The sequence below is a fragment of the Mytilus trossulus genome, chromosome 1, assembly GCF_036588685.1.
Source record: "Mytilus trossulus isolate FHL-02 chromosome 1, PNRI_Mtr1.1.1.hap1, whole genome shotgun sequence".
Classification (NCBI taxonomy): domain Eukaryota; kingdom Metazoa; phylum Mollusca; class Bivalvia; order Mytilida; family Mytilidae; genus Mytilus; species Mytilus trossulus.
Window position 1 is genome coordinate 53264599 of NC_086373.1, and position 20898 is coordinate 53285496.

At 33.2% G+C, this 20898-nt stretch overlaps 1 protein-coding gene across 1 annotated transcript; it reads right to left on the reverse strand.

The window, feature by feature from the left end:
• Window positions 1-8641: 8641 nt before the first annotated feature.
• On the reverse strand, window positions 8642-19759 carry LOC134708590 (transcriptional regulator ATRX homolog). Its single transcript, XM_063569241.1, has 16 exons — window positions 19681-19759; window positions 17689-17723; window positions 16296-16336; window positions 15843-15864; window positions 15554-15594; window positions 15233-15260; window positions 14943-14983; window positions 14639-14666; window positions 14353-14393; window positions 14093-14120; window positions 13781-13818; window positions 13450-13477; window positions 11546-11635; window positions 10685-10833; window positions 10023-10222; window positions 8642-9198 (listed from the first exon to the last, which is right to left on the reverse strand). The coding sequence occupies exons 1-16, from the start codon at window positions 19734-19736 to the stop codon at window positions 9066-9068; spliced, it is 999 nt and encodes a 332-aa protein (XP_063425311.1). The 5' UTR covers window positions 19737-19759; the 3' UTR covers window positions 8642-9065.
• Window positions 19760-20898: the final 1139 nt, after the last annotated feature.

Genomic DNA, 20898 nt, shown 5'->3' on the forward strand with positions numbered 1-20898 from the left:
AAGATGACCAGGGTGAAGCCTAGTCAATCTCTGTGAAAGGTCATCAGAGGTAACCAAATTTAATATATGTGTAAGGTGTCCAGAGGTAACCAACGTCAAAATATGTGTAAGTTGACCAGAGGTAACCAAATCAAATATCTGTGTAATGTGATAAGAACATAATTGTAAGGTAACCACAAGATACCATAGTCAATATCTGTGCAAGGTGACAAGAGGTAACCAAAGTCAATATGACTAGAGATAACCAACGTCAATATATGTGTAAGGTGGCCAGAGGTAACCAAATTGAATAATTGTGTAATCTGACCAGAGTATAATTGTAAGGTGACCAAAGATAACCAAATTAATCATATGCGTAAGGTGACAAGAACATCAGTGTAACGTAAGCAGAGGTAACCAAAGTCAATGTTTGTGTAAGGTGACCAGAGTTATCCAACGTGAATTTCTGTGTAGGGTGACCAGAGGTAACCAAAGTGAGTATATGTGTTAGGTGACCAGAGGTAACCAAATTAAATATTTGTGTAATGTGAACAGAATATCAGGTCACGGTGATCAGAGACAACCAAAGTCAAAATTTGTGTATTGTGATCAAAGGTAAAGAAATCGATATATAAAGTTAGCATCTGTGTAAGTGAGGTGACCAGAGATTATCACAGCCATATCAATCTAAAAAGAACCAGATTATCATTGTAAGATGATCATTGGGAAACATAGCCAATATCTGTGCAAGGTGACTTGAGGTACAGTTGATGTGTACGTCGAGTAGACAATGCCTGTAGATACTTTCGATGGTAATACATATCAATATTCATCAGAGTTGGGTGTATGCAGATTGAATTGGTCTCTACTTGAGGGGCAGTTTATGTGTATCTCAAGTAGGCAAAGCCTTTCGATAGTTTTAATGTAAACACATATTAGTATTCATCAAGGTTTGGTTGTACGAAGATACAATCTGTCTGTACTTGAGGTACTGTTGATGTGTACGTCGAGTAGACAAAGCCTGTCGAACCTTTTCATTGTAATACACATTAATGTTCCTTAGGTTTTGATTTATGTAAACGTTGTTGGTCTGTACTTGAGATTCAGTTGATTTGTACTTCAAGTAGAAAAAACCTGTCAAAATTGTTGTTGGTAATGGACCTTCCTCTTCATTAGGTTCGAGTGTATGAAAATTGAATTGGTCTGCACTTGAGGTACAAATGATGTGTACTGCATGTAGACAATGTATTCTCTTTCTCCTACTTCACTTGAATGCATTATGATAATATAAAAAAAAAAGTTTGCATGTTTGGTAAGGACAAGCTTATATACATTCTGGACTAGCCGACAAGATGAAGGATTGGCCTAGTCCCTCCAATGTTTTAAAGGCGCTTCAGTACGTCGTTTTTGAGATTGACCAACTACTATGGCGATTTATTTCAAGTTAAGCCGATATTGCTGATACATCATATTGTCTAGTACCTAAAGGATAAAGTATAAAAGGTTTAAGAACAGCTTAAGGATTCAGTCACAACGACTTTATTGAATGGAATGAAAATCGGACATTAAGAACGCAAAATCAAACAAAAGGAATGTGCCGCCACTTACAGCTGTTATCTTAATGCTAGCAAGTTGAAGATTTGGTTTGTTTGCTTGCTTGCTTTGTTTGTTTGTATTAGTGTTTGCTCAATAGATATAGGAAGATATGGTATGCGTGCCATTAAGACAACTCTCCATCCAAGTCACAATTTATAAAAGTTAACCATTATAGGTAAAGGTACGATCTTCAACACGGAGCCTTGGCTCACACCGAAACAGCAAGGTAAATAGGGCCTTAAAAAATACAGGTGTATAAAGTGTCCTACATCTATGATACATCTACCAGGATATCTACAGTATATCATGTGTCCTACACCAATGATACATCTACCAGGATACCTACAGTACATAATGTGTCCTACGTCTGATATATCTACCAGGATACCTACAGTATATAATGTGTCCTGTACCTATGATACATCTACCAGGGTATCTACAGTATATTATAATGTGTCATACAACTAAGATAAATCTACCAGGGTATATACGGTATATAAAATGTGTCATACAACTAAGATAAATCTACCAGGGTATATACGGTATATAATGTGTCCTACAACTAAGATAAATCTACCAGGATAAATACGGTATATAATGTGTCCTACAACTATGATAAATCTACCAGGATACATACAGTATATAATGTGTCCTACATGTATGATACATCTACCAGGATACAAACAGTATATAATGTGTCCTACATCTATGATACATCTACCAGGATACCTACAGTATATAATGTGTCCTACATCTGATATATCTACAAGGATACCTACAGTATATAATGTGTCCTACATCTGATATATCTACCAGGATACCTACAGTATATAATGTGTCCTGCACCTATGATACATCTACCAGGGTATCTACAGTATATTATAATGTGTCATATAACTAAGATAAATCTACCAGGGTATATACGGTATATAATGTGTCCTACAACTAAGATAAATCTACCAGGATAAATACGGTATATAATGTGTCCTACAACTATGATAAATCGACCCGGATACATACAGTATATAATGTGTCCTACATGTATGATACATCTACCAGGATACAAACAGTATATAATGTGTCCTTCACCTATGATACATCTACCAGGGTACATACAGTATATAATGTGTCCTACACCTATGATACATCTACCAGGGTAGCTACGGTAAATTATGTGTCCTAGATCTATGATAAATCTACCAGGATACCTACAGTATATAATGTGTTCTACATCTATGATAAATCTACCAGGTTACCTATGGTATATAATGTGTCCTACATCTATGATACATTTACCAGGATACATACAGTTTATAATGTGTTCTACACCTATGATAAATCTACCAGGATATATAATGTGTCCTACAACTATGAAACGCATCTACTAGGGTACATACAGTATATAATGTATCCTACACATATGAAACATTTACCAAGGTGCCTACAATATATAATGTGTCCTACACCTATAAAACATTTACCAAGGTGCATACAATATATAATGTGTCCTACAACTATGATACAACTACCAGGGTACCTACAGTATATAATATGTCCTACACCTACGATACATCTACCAGGGTATCTACAGTATATGATGTGTCTTACAACTATGATACATTTACCAGGGTATCTACAGTATTTAATGTGTCCTACAACATGATAAATCTACCAGGGCATCTACGGTATATAATGTGTTCTGCACCTATGATACATCTACCAGGGTATCTTCAGTATATTTTAATGTGTTCTACAACTAAGATAAATCTACCAGGGTATATACGGTATATAATGTGTCCTACAACTATGATAAATCTACAAGGGCATCTACGGTATTTAATATGTCTTACACCTATGATACATCTTCCAGGGTACAAACAGTATATAATGTGTCCTACATCTATGAAACATCTACCAGGATACATACAGTATATAATGAGTCCTACACCTATGATACATCTGCCAGGATACCTACAGTATATTTTAATGTTTCTTACAACTATGGTGCATCTACCAGGATACGTACAGTATATAATGTGTCCTTCACCTATGATACATCTACCAGGGTACATACAGTAAATAATGTGTCCTACACCTATGATACATCTACCAGGGTATCTACGGTATATTATGTGTCCTAGATCTATGATAAATCTACCAGGATACCTACAGTATATAATGTGTTCTACACCTATGATAAATCTACCAGGATATATAATGTGTCCTACAACTATGAAACGCATCTACCAGGGTACATACAGTATATAATGTATCCTACACATATGAAACATTTACCAAGGTGCCTACAATATATAATGTGTCCTACACCTATAAAACATTTACCAAGGTGCCTACAATATATAATGTGTCCTACAACTATGATACAACTACCAGGGTACCTACAGTATATAATGTGTCCTACACCTACGATACATCTACCAGGGTATCTACAGTATATAATGTGTCTTACAACTATGATACATTTACCAGGGTATCTACAGTATTTAATGTGTACTACAACTATGATAAATCTACCAGGGCATCTACGGTATATAATGTGTCCTGCACCTATGATACATCTACCAGGGTATCTTCAGTATATTTTAATGTGTTCTACAACTAAGATAAATCTACCAGGGTATATACGGTATATAATGTGTCCTACAACTATGATAAATCTACAAGGGCATCTACGGTATTTAATATGCCTTACACCTATGATACATCTTCCAGGGTATCTACGGTATAGTATGTGTCCTACAACTATTAGAACAGACTCTACAGGCGAAAGGACTCAGGCGAACATGTATCAGGGCGAACGAACCCGATACCAATTAATGTTAACGTCAAGTAGACACAGCCTGTCGAAAAGTTTTATTGTAATTTCTATGATAGAAAAAGGGGATGAAATTGCTGTTCGTTAATGATAAAAATTAATCTATGTGTTTTGCAAACTGTTTAACAACAAAATTTAAAACTGGTTTCATAAAACCATGAGTAAGTCTGCTTCCCTCTTGTAGGTCTCCAATATTTTCTAATACGTCAACAGCTTTAAGTAAAATTCATTCCATTCAGTGGTTCTCTTAAAGAAGACATCTGTATGTATTTCCCGTGGGGTCCTATGATAAACTAAGTCCCCCACTGGCGACCATCTTGGATGATGGATCGGCTACAAAGTAAGAACACTTGGTCAGTACTTCATAAGGAACATTCATGCTATGTTTGGTTTCATTCCATTCAGTGTTTTTTTTAAAAGAAGACATTTGAATGTATTTGCCAAAGGGTCCTATGTTAATCTAAGTCCCCCGCTAGCGGCCATCTTGGATGATGGATCGGCTACAAAGTAACAACACTTAGTCAGCACTACATAAGTAACATTCATGCTATGTTTAGATTCATTTCATTCAGTGGTTCTCTATAAGAAGACATTTGAATGTATTTGCCAAAGGGTCCAATGTTAATCTAAGTCCCCCGCTGGCGGCCATCTTGGATGATGGATCAGCTCCAAAGTAACAACACTTGATCAGCACCTCATTTGTATGTATATCTCATAGGGTCCTATGTTAAACTAATTCCCCCGCTGGCGACCATCTGGGATGATGGATCGGCTACAAAGTAACAAAACTTGGTCAGCATCTCATATGGATCATTCATGCCATGTTTGGTTCCATTCCATTCAGTGGTTCTCTAGAAGAAGTTTAAAATGTAAAAAGTTAACGGCAACGACGACGGACGACAGACGCCAAGTGATGAGAATAGCTCACTTTGCCCTTTGTGCCAGGTGGGCTAAAAATACAACTTTTTTTTCAAGTAGTCACTGAACCACGAACATTAAGTCAAGGACAATGGGCAAGTGACAGACGGAAACTTCGTAACATAAGGCTTCTGTATAGAAAGTATGAAGCATCCGGCTCTTCCACGTTCTAAAATATAAAGCTTTTAAGAAGTTAGCTAATGCCGCCTCCGTCGTAGCCGCCTCGACAAAAATGGAAAATTTAATTCTCAAAGTATGGTCTGATACCCCAAATCAACAAAAAGATTAGATTCAGTATACAAACAAAATGCATAAACATTTGATCTTCGATGTAATCAAACAAAGTTTAATTTTAGACCCTTCAAACCTTAATATGTACTAATTTCAAAACAGGATCCAAAATCCAAAATCTAAATACACAATGAGATTCAGCATATCATATAGCCGAAATTATTCAGTTTTTGATAAAATCAAACAAAGTTTTTTTTTAGAAACTTATAGATTAATTTCTTTTCAGGCAAAAGTACAATTTCAGAGTTTTATAAACTTTAACACAAATTATCGCCTGGAAACCAAAAACTCCTTTAGGACTGAACTCCTTGTTTCTGCAATGAGATTTATTTGTTTATCTTGTCTTATTTTTTTTTTATCTGTTTTGGAAATAATCGTCCTTTAAAATAAATAACTGCTCTTAGAAGTTTTCTGACAGTTTTTTTGTGAATGGACAGTTGGTACATCTCAAGATTTTGAACTCATGTCTCATTTCAGAATGTGGTCACTTTATTTGTAAATTCATTTCTAATTCATTTAGTGTTGTAGCAAATTCATATTGTACATAATTCAATAAAATAAATAAACAAAAGATTCCATGAACAATAATGCCTAACAGCAGACAAAATACAAAAAAATGTTTTAAAAGTTATTTATGATGTAACAAAATAAAAGATTAACACTGAATCAGTCTACAAGCATCCAACTCTCGTGAATACTAAGGTGTGCAACCATAAAAACTTTCAAAATGCTATGTCTACTCGATGTACACTGTAGTACACCACACTGTAAAAATATTATTGAGAAAGCGCAGGTGGGATTTTTTTAATTTCCATTTAATGTCTTAAAGAAATGCACTTCGAAATAACTGAGTTCTCCGGCCTATTAGTTGAAATGACCCGAGGTAACCAGAGTCAATTTATGTGTTTGGTGACAAAAAGTAACCAGAGTGAATGTTTGTGTTATGTGAGCATTATTGTAAGGTGACCAGAGGTCAACATAGTGAATATATGTACAAGGTGATTAGAGGTAACCAAATTAAATGAGTGTGTAATGTGACCAGAGCATCATTTTAACTGGACCAGAGGTTAACATAGTCAATATGTGTCCAAGGTGACAAGAGGTTACCTAAGTCAATATATGAACAGCGGTTTAGGGTGACCAGAAGTAACCAACGTCAATATATGTGTTTGGTGACCAGAAGTAACCAAAGTGAATAATTGTGTTATGTAAATTTATTGTAAGGTGACCAGAGGTCAACATAATGACATTATGTACAAGGTGACCAGAGGTAACCTAAGTCAATATATGAACAACGATGTAGGGTGACCAGAGGTAACCAACGTCAATATATGTGTTTGGTGACCAGAAGTAACCAAAGTGAATGATTGTGTAATGTGAGTATTATGTTAAGGTGACCAGTGGTCAACATAGTGAATATATGTACAAGGTGACCAGAGGTTACCAAATTAAATGAGTGTGTAATGTGACCAGAGCATCATTGTAACTGGACCAGAGGTAAACATGGTCAATATATGTCCAAGGTGAGCAGAGGTAACCTAGGTCAACATATGAAGAGCTGTGTAAGGTAACCAGAGGTAACCATAGTCAATATTGGTCTGGGAACACAGTTATCGTCCCTTGATTTTCGTTGTCTACGAATATCGTCCCTAGTGTGAACAGTGTGTTACTTGCTATTTTTTTTATACCCTTTCCAAATTCATTTCTTCATGTTTATGCCTCAAAAGGCAAGTAGGGGATGAAACTACACTGTAAAAAAATTTGGGTCATGGATTTTAAAGGAAAGATATCACTTCTTTCGTTATAGCAACGTTGACACTTTTGTGAATTTAGGACGAACAGACTCTACAGGCGAAAGGACTCAGGCGAACATGTATCAGGGTGAACGAACCTGATACCAATTAATGTTAACGTCAAGTCGAAAAGTTTATTGTAATTTTTATAAAATTGCTGTTTGTTTAATGGTAACCAGATGCAAGGCAAAGCTTTATACGACCGCAGAGGTCGAACCCCGAACAGTTTGGGCAAGTATGGACACAACATTCAAGCTTGATACAGTTCTGAATTTGGATTGTAATTAAATAGTTGACACAGCATAGGTTTCTGACACAGAATGAATGTGGTCTAATGAACTTAAACATTTGTTTTTGCGTTTGAGCAAATCACTATGCTGTTGAATGTTGATCCCCTCAAAGAAAAAAATTGAAGAAATTTTCTTTTTCAATTTCTGAAATCTGAAATGAGAAAAATTGTCCCCCCCAATTCTTATTTACCCACCCCCACCCCCAATTTTTTCACCTTCCCCTTTCCCTTGTTCCAAAAATAATCTCCATTCAAATTTCTAATGGAGTTTGCAACAATAACTACTCATTTAAATATATCATAACATATTGAAATATAAAATGACATACAGTCATGGTTAAAATTAATATTAATTAATAGTAACTTCTAAAAAAAGATTACGGCTAATCATCTCAAGACAATATCATTCCTTAATACATAATTTGCAAGCAGTGTAATCAAACATATATATAACAGTATATTTTAAATGGAATTGGATTACCTCCCTTACACTGCTTTTAAATTGTATAAATTGTCCTTTATCCAGAAAAACCCTTGTTTTTCCTTCTTTTTGCCCCTAATTGCTAAATGATTTGAAGCATAACCCCCCATTACCATTCCTTGGTAGTATGGAAACTTGTCGTACAATTTCAGAGAGATTTATACACTTAAACACAAGTTATTGACTGTTTGGCCCCAACTTTTAGAAACCCCCCTTGGAGCAAGAACCCCAAAATTCAATTCCAGCCTTTCCTTTGTAGAAAGAAACCTTGTAGTATAATTTTAGAAAGATCCATACACTTAAACACAAGTTATTGTCTGTAAACTTAGAAAAATGCTTCTTTTTTGGCCCTTTTTTGGCCCCTCATCCCTACATGTTCGGGGAAATCAACCCCAAACTCAATCCCAGGCTTTCCTTTGTTATATTGAACCTTGTAGTACAATGTCAGAGAGGTCCATGCAGTTACACACAAGTTATTGTGCGGAAACTAGAAAAATGCATGTTTATGGGCCCTTTTTGGCCCTTAATTCCTATGCTCCATAACCCTTAAATTAAATCCCAACCTTCTACTTATGGTATTAAACCTTGTGGTACAATTTCAGAGCAATTGAATTACTTATACACAAGTTTTTGTCCTAAAATTAGATAAATGCTTGTTTTGGGCCCCTTTGGGCACCTTATTCCTAAACCTTTGGGACCATAACCCGAAAATCAATCCCAACCTTCTTTTTGTGGTTATAAACATTGTGTTAAAATTAAATTGATTTCTATTTACTTATATAAAAGTTATTATCCGGAAACCATCTGTCTTCGCACGGCGCTGACGACGACGACGTGATACCAATATACGGAAAAAAAAATACTTTTGCGGTCGTATGAAAATTAATCTATGTGTTTTGCCAACTCTTTAACAACAAAAGTTAAAGCTGGTTTCATAAAACCATGAGTAAGTCTGTTTCCCTCTTCTAGGTCTCCAATATTTTCTAATACGTCAACAGCTTTAAGTAGAACATCTCTGAAAAAAAGAATAACTGATGTGTTAGTCTTTGTTAACAGAGATATAAAAAGACTTATGTCTAGGGGGATGGTGGCGTATTCATAAAATGAAACAATCTGTTCATTAAGGACAAGTTTTTGACTGAACTACCAATGTGCCACTCAACTTTAGAGCAAATTACTGTGTCTGAAGTCGATTGGCACACTAATAGTATACATGCATATTTGAGTACAATATTGCATATTGGAATGCAAATGCAACAAGTAATCAACAACAAATAGAAAACTAACGATTAAGTATAATAAAGATGGAAGGGGAATTATATGTCAATCTTGAAGGATTTCTTGTTGCCTTAAATTTCTTTTTTCACATAATTATGTTGTTTTTATTTAATTTAAATTTCTGTTATCTTATAATCGTCGAGAATATATTTTGGTTGTGGTGAAGTTAAACATTATCATTTTGATGGCAAAAGTTTACCCTGGCCCATAGCCATCTGAGCTAAAGCCGGCTATTCTTAATATATTTTTACTTCATCATGTTTCTACACAACCATATCCTGAATTAATCTGAAATTTGTCGGATTAAATATGAATGTTCATCCTATCTTTTGCACAGTTATTTTATTCAAGTAATTGCCAAACAAGTATATCATAAAACATTCCAAAATAACCTTGGCCTCTGAAAAGCAAATGGCTATTCCTTCATCATACTCGAAAATACATAATCTTTATTTTCTTGACAGCTTTTAACTATTTTCATAGCATACTTTATGCAGCTAACATCTTTTTTATCTAGGATTATTACCAAAGAGGAGGGGCTTGTAAAATTTAATTGCTTACCGAACTTCATTAGCTTCTTTTCTTGATGAGCATATTTTACTAAGCCTTGAAAAGATTTCGCTCTTTTCAACAATGTTGCTGAAATCATCAGCCAAGTCTTTTGCCTCTCCTTCTGTAAGGCCTGAAAATAAGCTTATAGAAGTCTTGATGTTCCTTCTTATAACAATTCCTGGTGGAATATTTGCCACTGATCTGCTCCTCTGGAAATAAAAAAATAGTACGTTTTCAAACACATTTTATCCTTTTCAACATTTCTTACCAAAATAATTTCTTAGGGAAGATAATGAAATAAAGGATTGAACAATTGCTGATATACTCACAACAAAGCCAGGAATGACAAGTACCGTAGAGCTAATTGGGTAATAGTGAATTGATTAATAAATATAATCAATGAAGAAGAAAAAAAAATATATCGAAACACTGTACATTTGGTGAAATAACAATATTTAGTTTCCACCTTTAAATTACCATTTGTTTTAACATGTTTCAATGATCCTATAAAGCAAAAAGAATTAATTTAAATGCTAGGCATTATCAAACTGGAAAGGAATTAATAATTTTATCAAATCTCATTATTCAAATATTGACTTTAAATGAGGAAATGCAACAACTTGAAGTGTCAAGGACGTTTTTCCTAGTCGGATTTAATCAAATGTCGTTACCTTTAACAACTGACAGACCATAGTCGATGAAAGGTTTTCAGGAGATCCAACTCGCCTTTTTACTTCCTCCCTACTAACGTCATAGAACTTCTTTTTTCCTGTTAGGCTTAGTCTACCAGGAACCATAACTGGCCAATCATTGCAGGAAGCTACAATTTGAAAACAATTGTTGACATTATATGCATTGCATCATTTTTATATCAAAATATATTATATACTTGGTTATATGAATTAAAATTTATACTTTAATGTATCTGTATACTTGACTGTGTAGCTCTACAATTCTTTCTGTTGAGCTAAGCTGACGACCATTTCAAACATTCAAATCAATCCAAAGCTTTATTTAAGGTTGGCATGTCACAAAACAATAACAAAATGTCTTTGAGCTTTCTTTAAGCCGACATTATTTTTTCAGAAGGTGGTGGCAGGAATTCAAGTGGATAGACAATTCATCATTGCATCATTCTTTATCTGTTCCAAGTACGGTTTATTCATTTTCAATTGTTAAAAACTAATTCGAACATTTTGTTGGTCAGAATATTTATTTCCATCTTGTCTTGGCAAGTAATTTAGAGTTGTAACCGTCCCATACTATTCATTTCAAAATTCATCCTACCCACTCCTATTATCAAATGGTTATGCTCTTATCACTGTCCTAGATATTGAAACTAGCAATGCTTGGAGTGAAACATTAACACGAAAGGATTAGCTTGTATTTTCAGGGTAGAGTTTTCCAAAGGAGGCATTTCAGTTGCAACCCATAGTTATTAAATTATTCTATTTAAAATAGGGATGTATAACAAAATGTTAATTGTATATTTGGAAATACCACAGCTTGAATGAGATAATTCGGGGTTTTACCATCTCTTTCTGCTGGCGAAAGCTTTTGCTGGGCTTCTTTTGCAAGCTGCAACATTTCTTCCTCCCAGGAATCATAACATAACTTCGAATCTGCAATTATATAAGAAAGTGTTTGCTTCATTCAGCTTGTCACTTTCTTTATTTATAATTCTCAATCCTACACACATTACATGCACAAGGTCTGTGCATTAGAAAAGGCTAAAGTGACGAATGAAAATAGCTTAAACTTACAAACATTGATTTAGAAATAGAACGTACATCGTTATCAAATCAACAATTATCTCTGGTGCTCCTGAAATGTTATGATGTGTCACCAAGATGACTAGTGCAAAAAGAATAACAATGAATGCAATGACTATAACAAACTTTGGCACAGAAAATACAGTTACATTTTTCCTGAAAGCACATGACGTAATGCAAAAACAATTATAGGCTTTGTCCTGCCTCCCAAAATAATATATAAATATAAAATTCAATATCTGTGTTAGGTTTCCAGTGATTACAAAAGTAAATATTTGTCTTAGGTCAAGAGCAATTACAAAGATCAACATCTATTTATGATGATAATTGGTAACGGAAAAGAAGAACCAGAGTTTACAGAAGTCAATATTTGAATATTACACTTTGCTTGACTTGACACAATTTCTGTGTATGATGACAGAGTACACTAGTGGAATTGAATATCTATATGAGATAACCACACAAAACCAAATGCAATGTCATTGTAAGGTGACCAGATGTAAACAAGAGTCAACAATTGCATGGCGTAGGTATTTGACCACAGAAAACCACAATAAACCACAATAATATCTGATGAAATAGAACAGAGGTTACAAATTGCAATGCCAGTGTAAGGTGACCTGAAGACACCAAAGTAAATATTTGTTTTAGGTCAAAAACAAAATTCAATATCTGTGAATGATTACAAATGGTAACGCAGAAGAGTGACCAGAGTTAACAGAAGTCATTATTCAATGGTGTATTTGTCCAGAATTCACTGAGGTTAATAATGTGACCAGAGGTAGTAAAATTTAATATCTTTGTAAGGTGACCAAGGTTACTACTTTAAATATCTGTGAAAGGTGACAAGGATATAACCTAATTAGATTTATGCTTTGGATGTAAGGTCACCATAGGTAACCATGATCAATACATTTTTACAGTGACAAGAGTTAACAAATGTCTAGATTTGTGCAAAATGGCCAGGTGTAACCAAAGTCAAAAAGGTGGTCAGAGGTAACTAAATTCAATATATGTGTATGGTGACCATATGTAACCAAAGTAATTATTAGGTCAAGAGCAATTACAAAATTTAATGTCTATGTATGATGACTAAAGGCTACATTTGCAATATCTGTGAAAGATGACCATAGGTAACCAAAACTTATATATGCATAGCACGAGTATGTGACCATAAATAACCAAAGTAACTATCTGCTGTATGTGACCAAAGCGTAAATATTTCAATACCTGTGAAAGGTAAATATTTGTCTAAGGACACATATATATGCATGTGTAAGTAGACCAGAGGTTTCCAAACTTAATGTCTTGGTAATATGACCAGAGGTAACCCAAGACTATTTCTGCAGGTGTTTTGCGACCAGATTCAACGAAAGTTAAATTTGTGTTAGCCAAAGGGTTCCACAGTGTTTCACATACATGTAGTTAACAATCTTATCATCACCACCAGTCATTTTAAGGCCTATTTGAATTTAAAGGTAACTATTTTGTATTGGTTACCTAAGCTACACATAAGACCCATAACATATCCGTTTCATCTTGACCTCTTCTAGAAGTTCTACAACTAATCTCATTTAATGTTATCTTCATATCAACTGCAGCTGCACAAACAATATTTCAACTATCAACTATATTTACAAAATACATATCAAGTAAATACATACCACCTTCATCTTCATTTTCTGTTGTCTTCTGCAAAAGAAGAGAAAAAATATTATGACCTAATTATGAAATCAATATACTTATCAGAAAAAATCTTACGACCATAAATTTGAAGTGATTAAAAATATTTCGATAAACTAGTAACACATTTTTTATTGTAACATGCTCTTGGTGCAAGTACACAATGGTACCATTTCAAATTCTTTTTTTCAGATTTGGTTTTGGCTATGATGATCATGGAAAACAATGTTTATTCTGTTAATTGTTATAAGTGTATTGAATACAATATTATAGTAATCTATATCCATTTTCAAGTCATGATGCATATCAAACCTGTTCTCTCTTTTGACTCTCTGATTGACTTTGACTTTCTACAATGGAATAAAAAAAAACGTGAAACAGTTGCTTGTAAAAGCTGATATTTGGTTCAAGAGTTATAAATTCAAATCAACCAGAAAATTTAATGGTTTCAATTAAGTCATAACTGCCATTATATAAAAATCTTTCACAAATACATCAGTTCAAATTAAATACAAATCGATCACCAAATATTGGTACTACATAAAAAAAAATACCAGGAGCAGAGGCATACACATTCTGTCGCCATCATTACATTTTTCAACAACAAATCAAATGAATACATACCAACTTCAACACACTTATCTTCAGCTCTCTGCAAAATAAAAGATAAAGCATTATAACCTAATTATGAAATCAAATCATCTATCAGAAACAATCGTCTAAGGATATATATGAACAGATCAAAAGATTTTGGTAAATAATCAGACATTACTCATTATAAAAACACTTTGACACTGGTTGCCATATGCATTCCAATTTGTTTTATTGTCATATGGTGATTACAATGATTTCTATTCTTGCTGAACCGCTGATGTATATCAAACCTGCTCTCCTATATTTTCTGTCTGTGGCTTTCTATGATTATCTGAAAATGAAACGTAATAAACGCATTAAACAGTTTCGTGTTACTTTTGGAAGAATAATCAAGTCCTATAGCAATTCAATACAACCATAACGAAAAATAAAAGTAGTTATTAATCAAGCTAAAGTAGCCATTTAATAAAAATCGGTTACTAAATATTGATATTACAAACAGAAATACTGCAGGCATAAGCATAACAATATTGTCGTCATTTATATATATCTAAAACATATGAAATGAATACATACCAGCTGCATTTTCTTTTTCGTCAGCTTTCTTCAATAAAAAAGATAAAATAATTATGAACTCATGATGTAATCAAATCATCTAGTATAAACTATTTTATAAGGATAATTCTGTTATAAAATTCTGACATTATTCATTGTAACATGTTTTGACACTTAATTTCACTTCAAATAATGTGTATGCTCAGACCTGCTTTGATTGCGATGATCATTGAAAATATAATTCATCGTAATGACTGTAATAGATATAATGAATTATATATAACAATATTCTCTATTTTTGATGAACCAATGGAGTATATCATACCTGTGCTCCTCTCTTTTGTCTCTTTGAAGGTATTTCCTTTCCTACAAAAGAATTAGAAAAAAGATCATATAACAGTCTCTTGTTAATTCTGATATTTGTTACAAGTCATTTTAATTCAATGCAGAAGAAATGTAACTGCATGTTTGTTTTATCATGACAAAGTAACAAGTTTCTAAACATATGTCACCAATTATCAAAAACGCAAAGAGATATAAGCTATGGTATCATATCATTATTCTGTTATAATCCTTTATAGTATATATTGAACAACAAAACAAATGGATACATACCACCTTTTTCATTCTTTTTTTCAGCTTTCTGTAAAATAAAAGATAAACAATAATATGGAATTTTATGAAATTAGTTCGTTTTTCGTAAAATATCTGATGAGTATGAATATAACGTTACTAAGTACATTTGATATACCAGAAAAACATTGTTTTGTTGAATGTAAAATGCTCTGTTTGCCAGCTCAATTTCAATTTTGCTGTCAGTTTTATTTTTTTTACTATGACGAACCTTGATTATACTAATCTTTCAGTTAAGTGGTGAATGTAATGTTCTAATAATATATATTAGTATTCTTGCTGAATCTATGATTTATGTCAAACCTGTTCTCCTGTATTTCCCTTCTGGGACTGTCCTTGATTACCTTAAAATATAAAAATAGAAGCATTAAACAGTTTTGTGTTACTATTGGAAGAGTAAACATGTCATAGTATTTCAATACAACCATAAAGAAAAATAATAGTAGTTATTAATCAAGCAAAAGTAGCCATTTAATGAAAATCGGTCCCTAAATGTTGATATCATAAAAAGAAATACTGCAGGAATAAGCATATATTTAACTATATTGTCGTCATTATTATATATCTCAAAACAAATCAAATGAATACATACCAGCTTCATTTTGTTCAGCCTTCTGCAATATAAAAGATATGATACAAAACTTTTAGGAATTTTTTGTCCTCAATGGTCTTCAACTTAGTATTTTATTTGTTCTTGAACATTGTTTTATTTGAGCGTCACTGATGAGTCTTTTGTAGACGAAACGCGCGTCTAGATAAATATAGAATTGCAGTCTTGGTATCTATGATGAGTTCATTTATGATTATAACCTCATAAAATAAAATTACCTAGCAGAAACTATCTTATAATGATAATTCTGGAATAATATTGAAGCATGTTTTGAGACTGAATGCCACATTAAATTATGTGTATGCTCAACTCTGCTTTTGTTTACGATAATCATTGAAAATATCGTTCATCGTGTTAATTGTAATAAAAGTATGGAATTCTATATACATGTAACAATAGTATTTGTTCGTGCTGAAACAATAATGTATACCAAACCTTTACTCCTCTCTTTTGCCTCTTTGATGGTCTTTCCAATTCTACAAAAGAATAAAGAAAAAACATTAACAGTTGCTCATGAATGCAGATATTTGGGAAATGTCCTTTTAATTCAATACAACCAGAAAATATTAAACTATATATACATGTTAATATACAATTAGGAAATGTGGTATGGTTCACAATGAGACAACTATCCACCAAAGTTAAAATTATAGGCATTCATAAGGCCTTCAACAAAGAGAAAAACTGATACCGGATTGTCGACTTTAAAAGGCCCGATATAAAAATATGAAACAATTCAATTTAGAGGATTATCGGCCTTATATAGAACAAAACAATTTACGAAAAACAAGCATGACAAACATAAAACAACGAGAACCGGTTGAAATTAACTGCATGCTTCTGACTGGAGACAGGCTAAAAAAAAAGTACCAGGTGACCAGCAGTTACAAAATGCAATGTCGTTGTTAAGTAAGCAGAGGTTATCGAGTACAATCGTTGTGTATGGTGACTAGAGGTACACGTGAAACCAAATTCAATATATGCGTACTAACTTATAATCCTGGTACCTTTGATAACTATTTACACCACTGGGTCAATGCCACTTCTGGTGGACGTTTCGTCCCCGAGGGTATCACCAGCCCAGTAGTCGGCACTTCAGTGTTGACATGAATATCAATTATATGGTCATTTTTATAAATGTCCTGTTACAAAACTTTGAATTTTTCGATAACTAAGGATTTTCTTATCCCAGGAATAGATTACCTTAGCCGTATTTGGCACAACTTTTTTGGAATTTTGGGTCTTCAATGCCCTTTAACTTTGTACTTGTTTGGCTTTATAACCATTTTGATCTGAGCGTCACTGATGAGTCTTATGACCACGAAACGCGCGTCTAGTGTACTAAATTATAATCCTGGTACCTTTGATAACTAATTACGATATGAAAAGATACCAATTTCAATATCAGTATATGTTGACCACAGATAACCAAATTCAAAATCAGTACTGTAACAATTTTATCACATGTGAAAGGTTGTCAGGGATATCCAAAAGAGGTATCCTGAAAGATGACATGTGTACACTTATATTAACTGATCCAAGTAAAAACAAGAGTGAATATATTACCAAACCAGACATAATGAAAAAAAATATTTGTAGGTTAATGGTCAGGAGTAACAAATAGAATTCAATACCTACTGTTACTATGGGTATTCGAAGTTCATTATATTGAACGGTGACCACAGGAAGCCATGGTCTTCACAGTTCAGTGCCCTTGTGACGAGTGAAAAGAAAATATTCTATCTGATATAAGAAACATACAAATGTTTAACCTTAGTTTGACCATGATCTGAAACATATATTCATTAATCTGTTTAAAGGTAATTACCTGTACTCCTTTGTTTGATATCAGTCAACATAATCCTACAAAAATTAATAAAACAAAAATCAATCTTAACTCGAGGTAAGGAGCTAGTCTATGATTTTCACATATGGGGGCATCTGGTTGGTATGCAAACGTTTGGGTAGACTTTTTTTATTCAAATGAACTCCATCCTACATCTGCCTCTGAGCTATCTTAAGATTTTCAATTACATGCACATGTAAGAAAATATAGAAAGTATTGGTAAAATATTCATTTCTTTAACCTGTTTTTGTATCTGGTTTTATTCTTTTGATTCTGTCATACAACAATAAATGAAAATTAGCCAGGTTCATGCATTTAAGAGTAAATGGTTTATTGAACAAGAGGCTCTCAAGAACCTGAATCGCTCACCTGTAATCGTTTTGCTTAAATCTTTCATCATTGATTATTTTTGCTTTTTTGCTTATATATCAATGAGTGGCTTAAAATGCAATTTAAATGTTCATTGGATTGCTTATATTTTCTTCAAAAGCAAATAAATGCATTTTACCCATACGTTCCATTTTAGCCATAGTGTCTGATGTTTCCTGACGTGCAAGGAAATAAAATACAAATGTTATACCCGATTCATTTGAGAAGATTTTTACCGTTAAAAACACATGTGTAAAATTGTCCTTAAATGGGCAATAACTCTCTAATGGGTCATTTGACAATTTTAGTCATATTAAACTTGTTTGTAGGTCTTACTTTGCTGAACATTTTTTTGCTATTTACAGTTTATCTTTATCTTCAATAATATTTAAGATAATAACCAAAATCTGCAAAATTTCCAATTAGTTCTTGACCTTTTCAACATTTTTTATCCGATATCAGATTTGCTCTAAATGCTTTAGTTTCTGATATGTAATCCAAACACTGCATTTGACCCCTATGTTCTATTTTTAGCCATGGTGGCCATGTTTGTCGATGGATCAAAACTTCGGATACAATTCATTAACTAGATACCCAAAGAAACATTTAGTTAAGGTTTGAAGGTATTTGGCCCAGTAGTTTCAGATGAGAAGATTTTTGAAATAGTTTACGACGACAGACGACGACAGACGACGACAGACGAACCCAAATACGACAGACGACGCCGACGACGACGATGACGACAGACGACGACCACGGACGACAAGTGATGGCATAAGCTCACATCGGGCCCAATCGGACCCCGGTGAGCTAAAAATGAAGCATTTCAAGTTAGATTCACTTGCATAAATATGGGTTACCAGCACAAACCTAATATGTGAAGCAACTATATAATAGATATCTATGAAGAGCGTAATGTAAATCACGTAAATAATCTGTTGTTTGTGTAGTAGTTGAACTTACAAATCATTCAAATCTTTCATTTACACGTGTTATAAGAAGCTAAATAGAGAGTACAATCATGTACTGTGTATTCGGAAATAACTGCGATGTTTTATCATTGCGAAAATGCGAAAAGGTTAAATTGTAATCGCAATAATTCAAAATCCAATTTTAGATTTATTATTATGAATGAAGCGAGTTTTTCTCAGTATCATAAAAAATAGTCGCATTTCGGTCTAAAAATGACAAAATTGCAATAATAAATGTAGCAGCACACAATAATTTCTGAATTTATTACAATACTTTTGATTTATTCTATTTTTAGAACCACAATATTAACATGATTAATGAAAAGAATAGCACTATTTTTAGAGGTTACCTGTACCAGGCTCCTTTCGGCGTAACAATTAACATTGTGAACAGTGGCGGATCCAGATGGGATGGTCAGGGGTTTGAACCCCCTTATTACGATCAATGATTATGCTTTTGAATGGGGACATATTGTTGGAATCCCCTTTATTCTGGGTTCGCCCCTAGTGCACATGTCATATTATAACCTAGCTGATATATAACGACTAAAACCCGAATATCACGTTTAATAAAATCAAACTTGTGTATTACAATGCAGCATACAAAAAGTATGATTTAGCCATACAAGTTTACCTGACTTCGCTGTCTTCTCGTTTCGATCCCTCATTTTTTCTCTTTTTGTATTGCATGCTGAAGTTCAATAACTCATGAATGTTGGAATAACCCGCATGCTATTTATAGATCTCTAGTACGTATTCTCAAAGTCACCATCCGATGCAGATGCAGGATTTTTTAAAAGTTGGGAGCCGGATCCGACATACTTAATACAATAACTAAAGAATAGAATAGAATATTTTTTTATTTCCCAAATTACAGGGTCCATAAAGGGCATAAAATCAGATACAATTGATTTACATAATTGGTATATAAAATATAAAATATGTATCTCTTATCATTGAGAAAATATGTTGTTTTTTTTTTCTTTTTGCTTTTGTCTGTTTGTTTGTTTATTTTTGTATTTGTATCTGTATTTTGTAAATGTCGGCTGGTATCATTTCTGTATAGGAATTTACACCAATAAAATTATTTGATTTGATTTGATTTGATTTGATAATTGGTAACAACAACAATAATAGTCACTTGAAAATATATATTTAGTATATTAGCATTGGTCAGAATCAGAGCCAAAAACCACATATATATTGTGAATAAAAGAATAAAGTTACATTATATGCATTCATTCTCAAATCATTTACTTGACTTAGTGTCAATATGCATACCTGATCTCTTTAATTCAAAACAGTCACAAATATAACAGACCAGTTTTTCCATAAGAGTTACATTTTCTTGAGTCAAGAGCCATAAAAATTTAGAAGATTTATTTAAATTTTTAAAATTATAACAATTGTCAGATACGTATTGAAAAAAGTCTTCCCTTTGAGTATCATAAAGAGGACATTCTAACAAAAAAATGAAGCTCATCTTCAACTTTACTTTGAACAAAGACGCTCAGATCTTTCTTTATATTTTTACTAAATATGCAGCAATGGAGACAGGGCCCCTGACCACCTCCCCATCTCCTAAAACCTCTCCAGAACATCAATTGCAATATACATAATTTTTAAAGAAGATCTTCTGTTAAAAACTAGTGTTTCGGACCTATATATGTAATTAAAAGTACATTTTTGTTTGTTTTAAACAATTTTACAAATTCTAAAAAAAAAATCATCGAAACCAGTGTTATACGTTGACCAAACATAAGGTACAAAAAAATAAAGGTAATACATCTGTTAGTTTTGCAGTAATTGATTATTTTTGAAGTCTCATTTATATATAAATAAGAAATAGCCA

Excerpts from the sequence above, each read along its gene's own strand:
- LOC134708590 (XM_063569241.1), bottom strand. The coding sequence starts at position 19,736 with ATGCAATACAAAAAGAGAAAAAATGAGGGATCGAAACGAGAAGACAGC. Across the intron at positions 13,478-13,780 it reads AGAGTCAAAAGAGAGAACAG|AAGACAACAGAAAATGAAGA; the intron begins GTTTGATATGCA and ends CTTCTTTTGCAG. Across the intron at positions 11,636-13,449 it reads AGAAAATGAAGATGAAGGTG|ATTCGAAGTTATGTTATGAT; the intron begins GTATGTATTTAC and ends ATATAATTGCAG.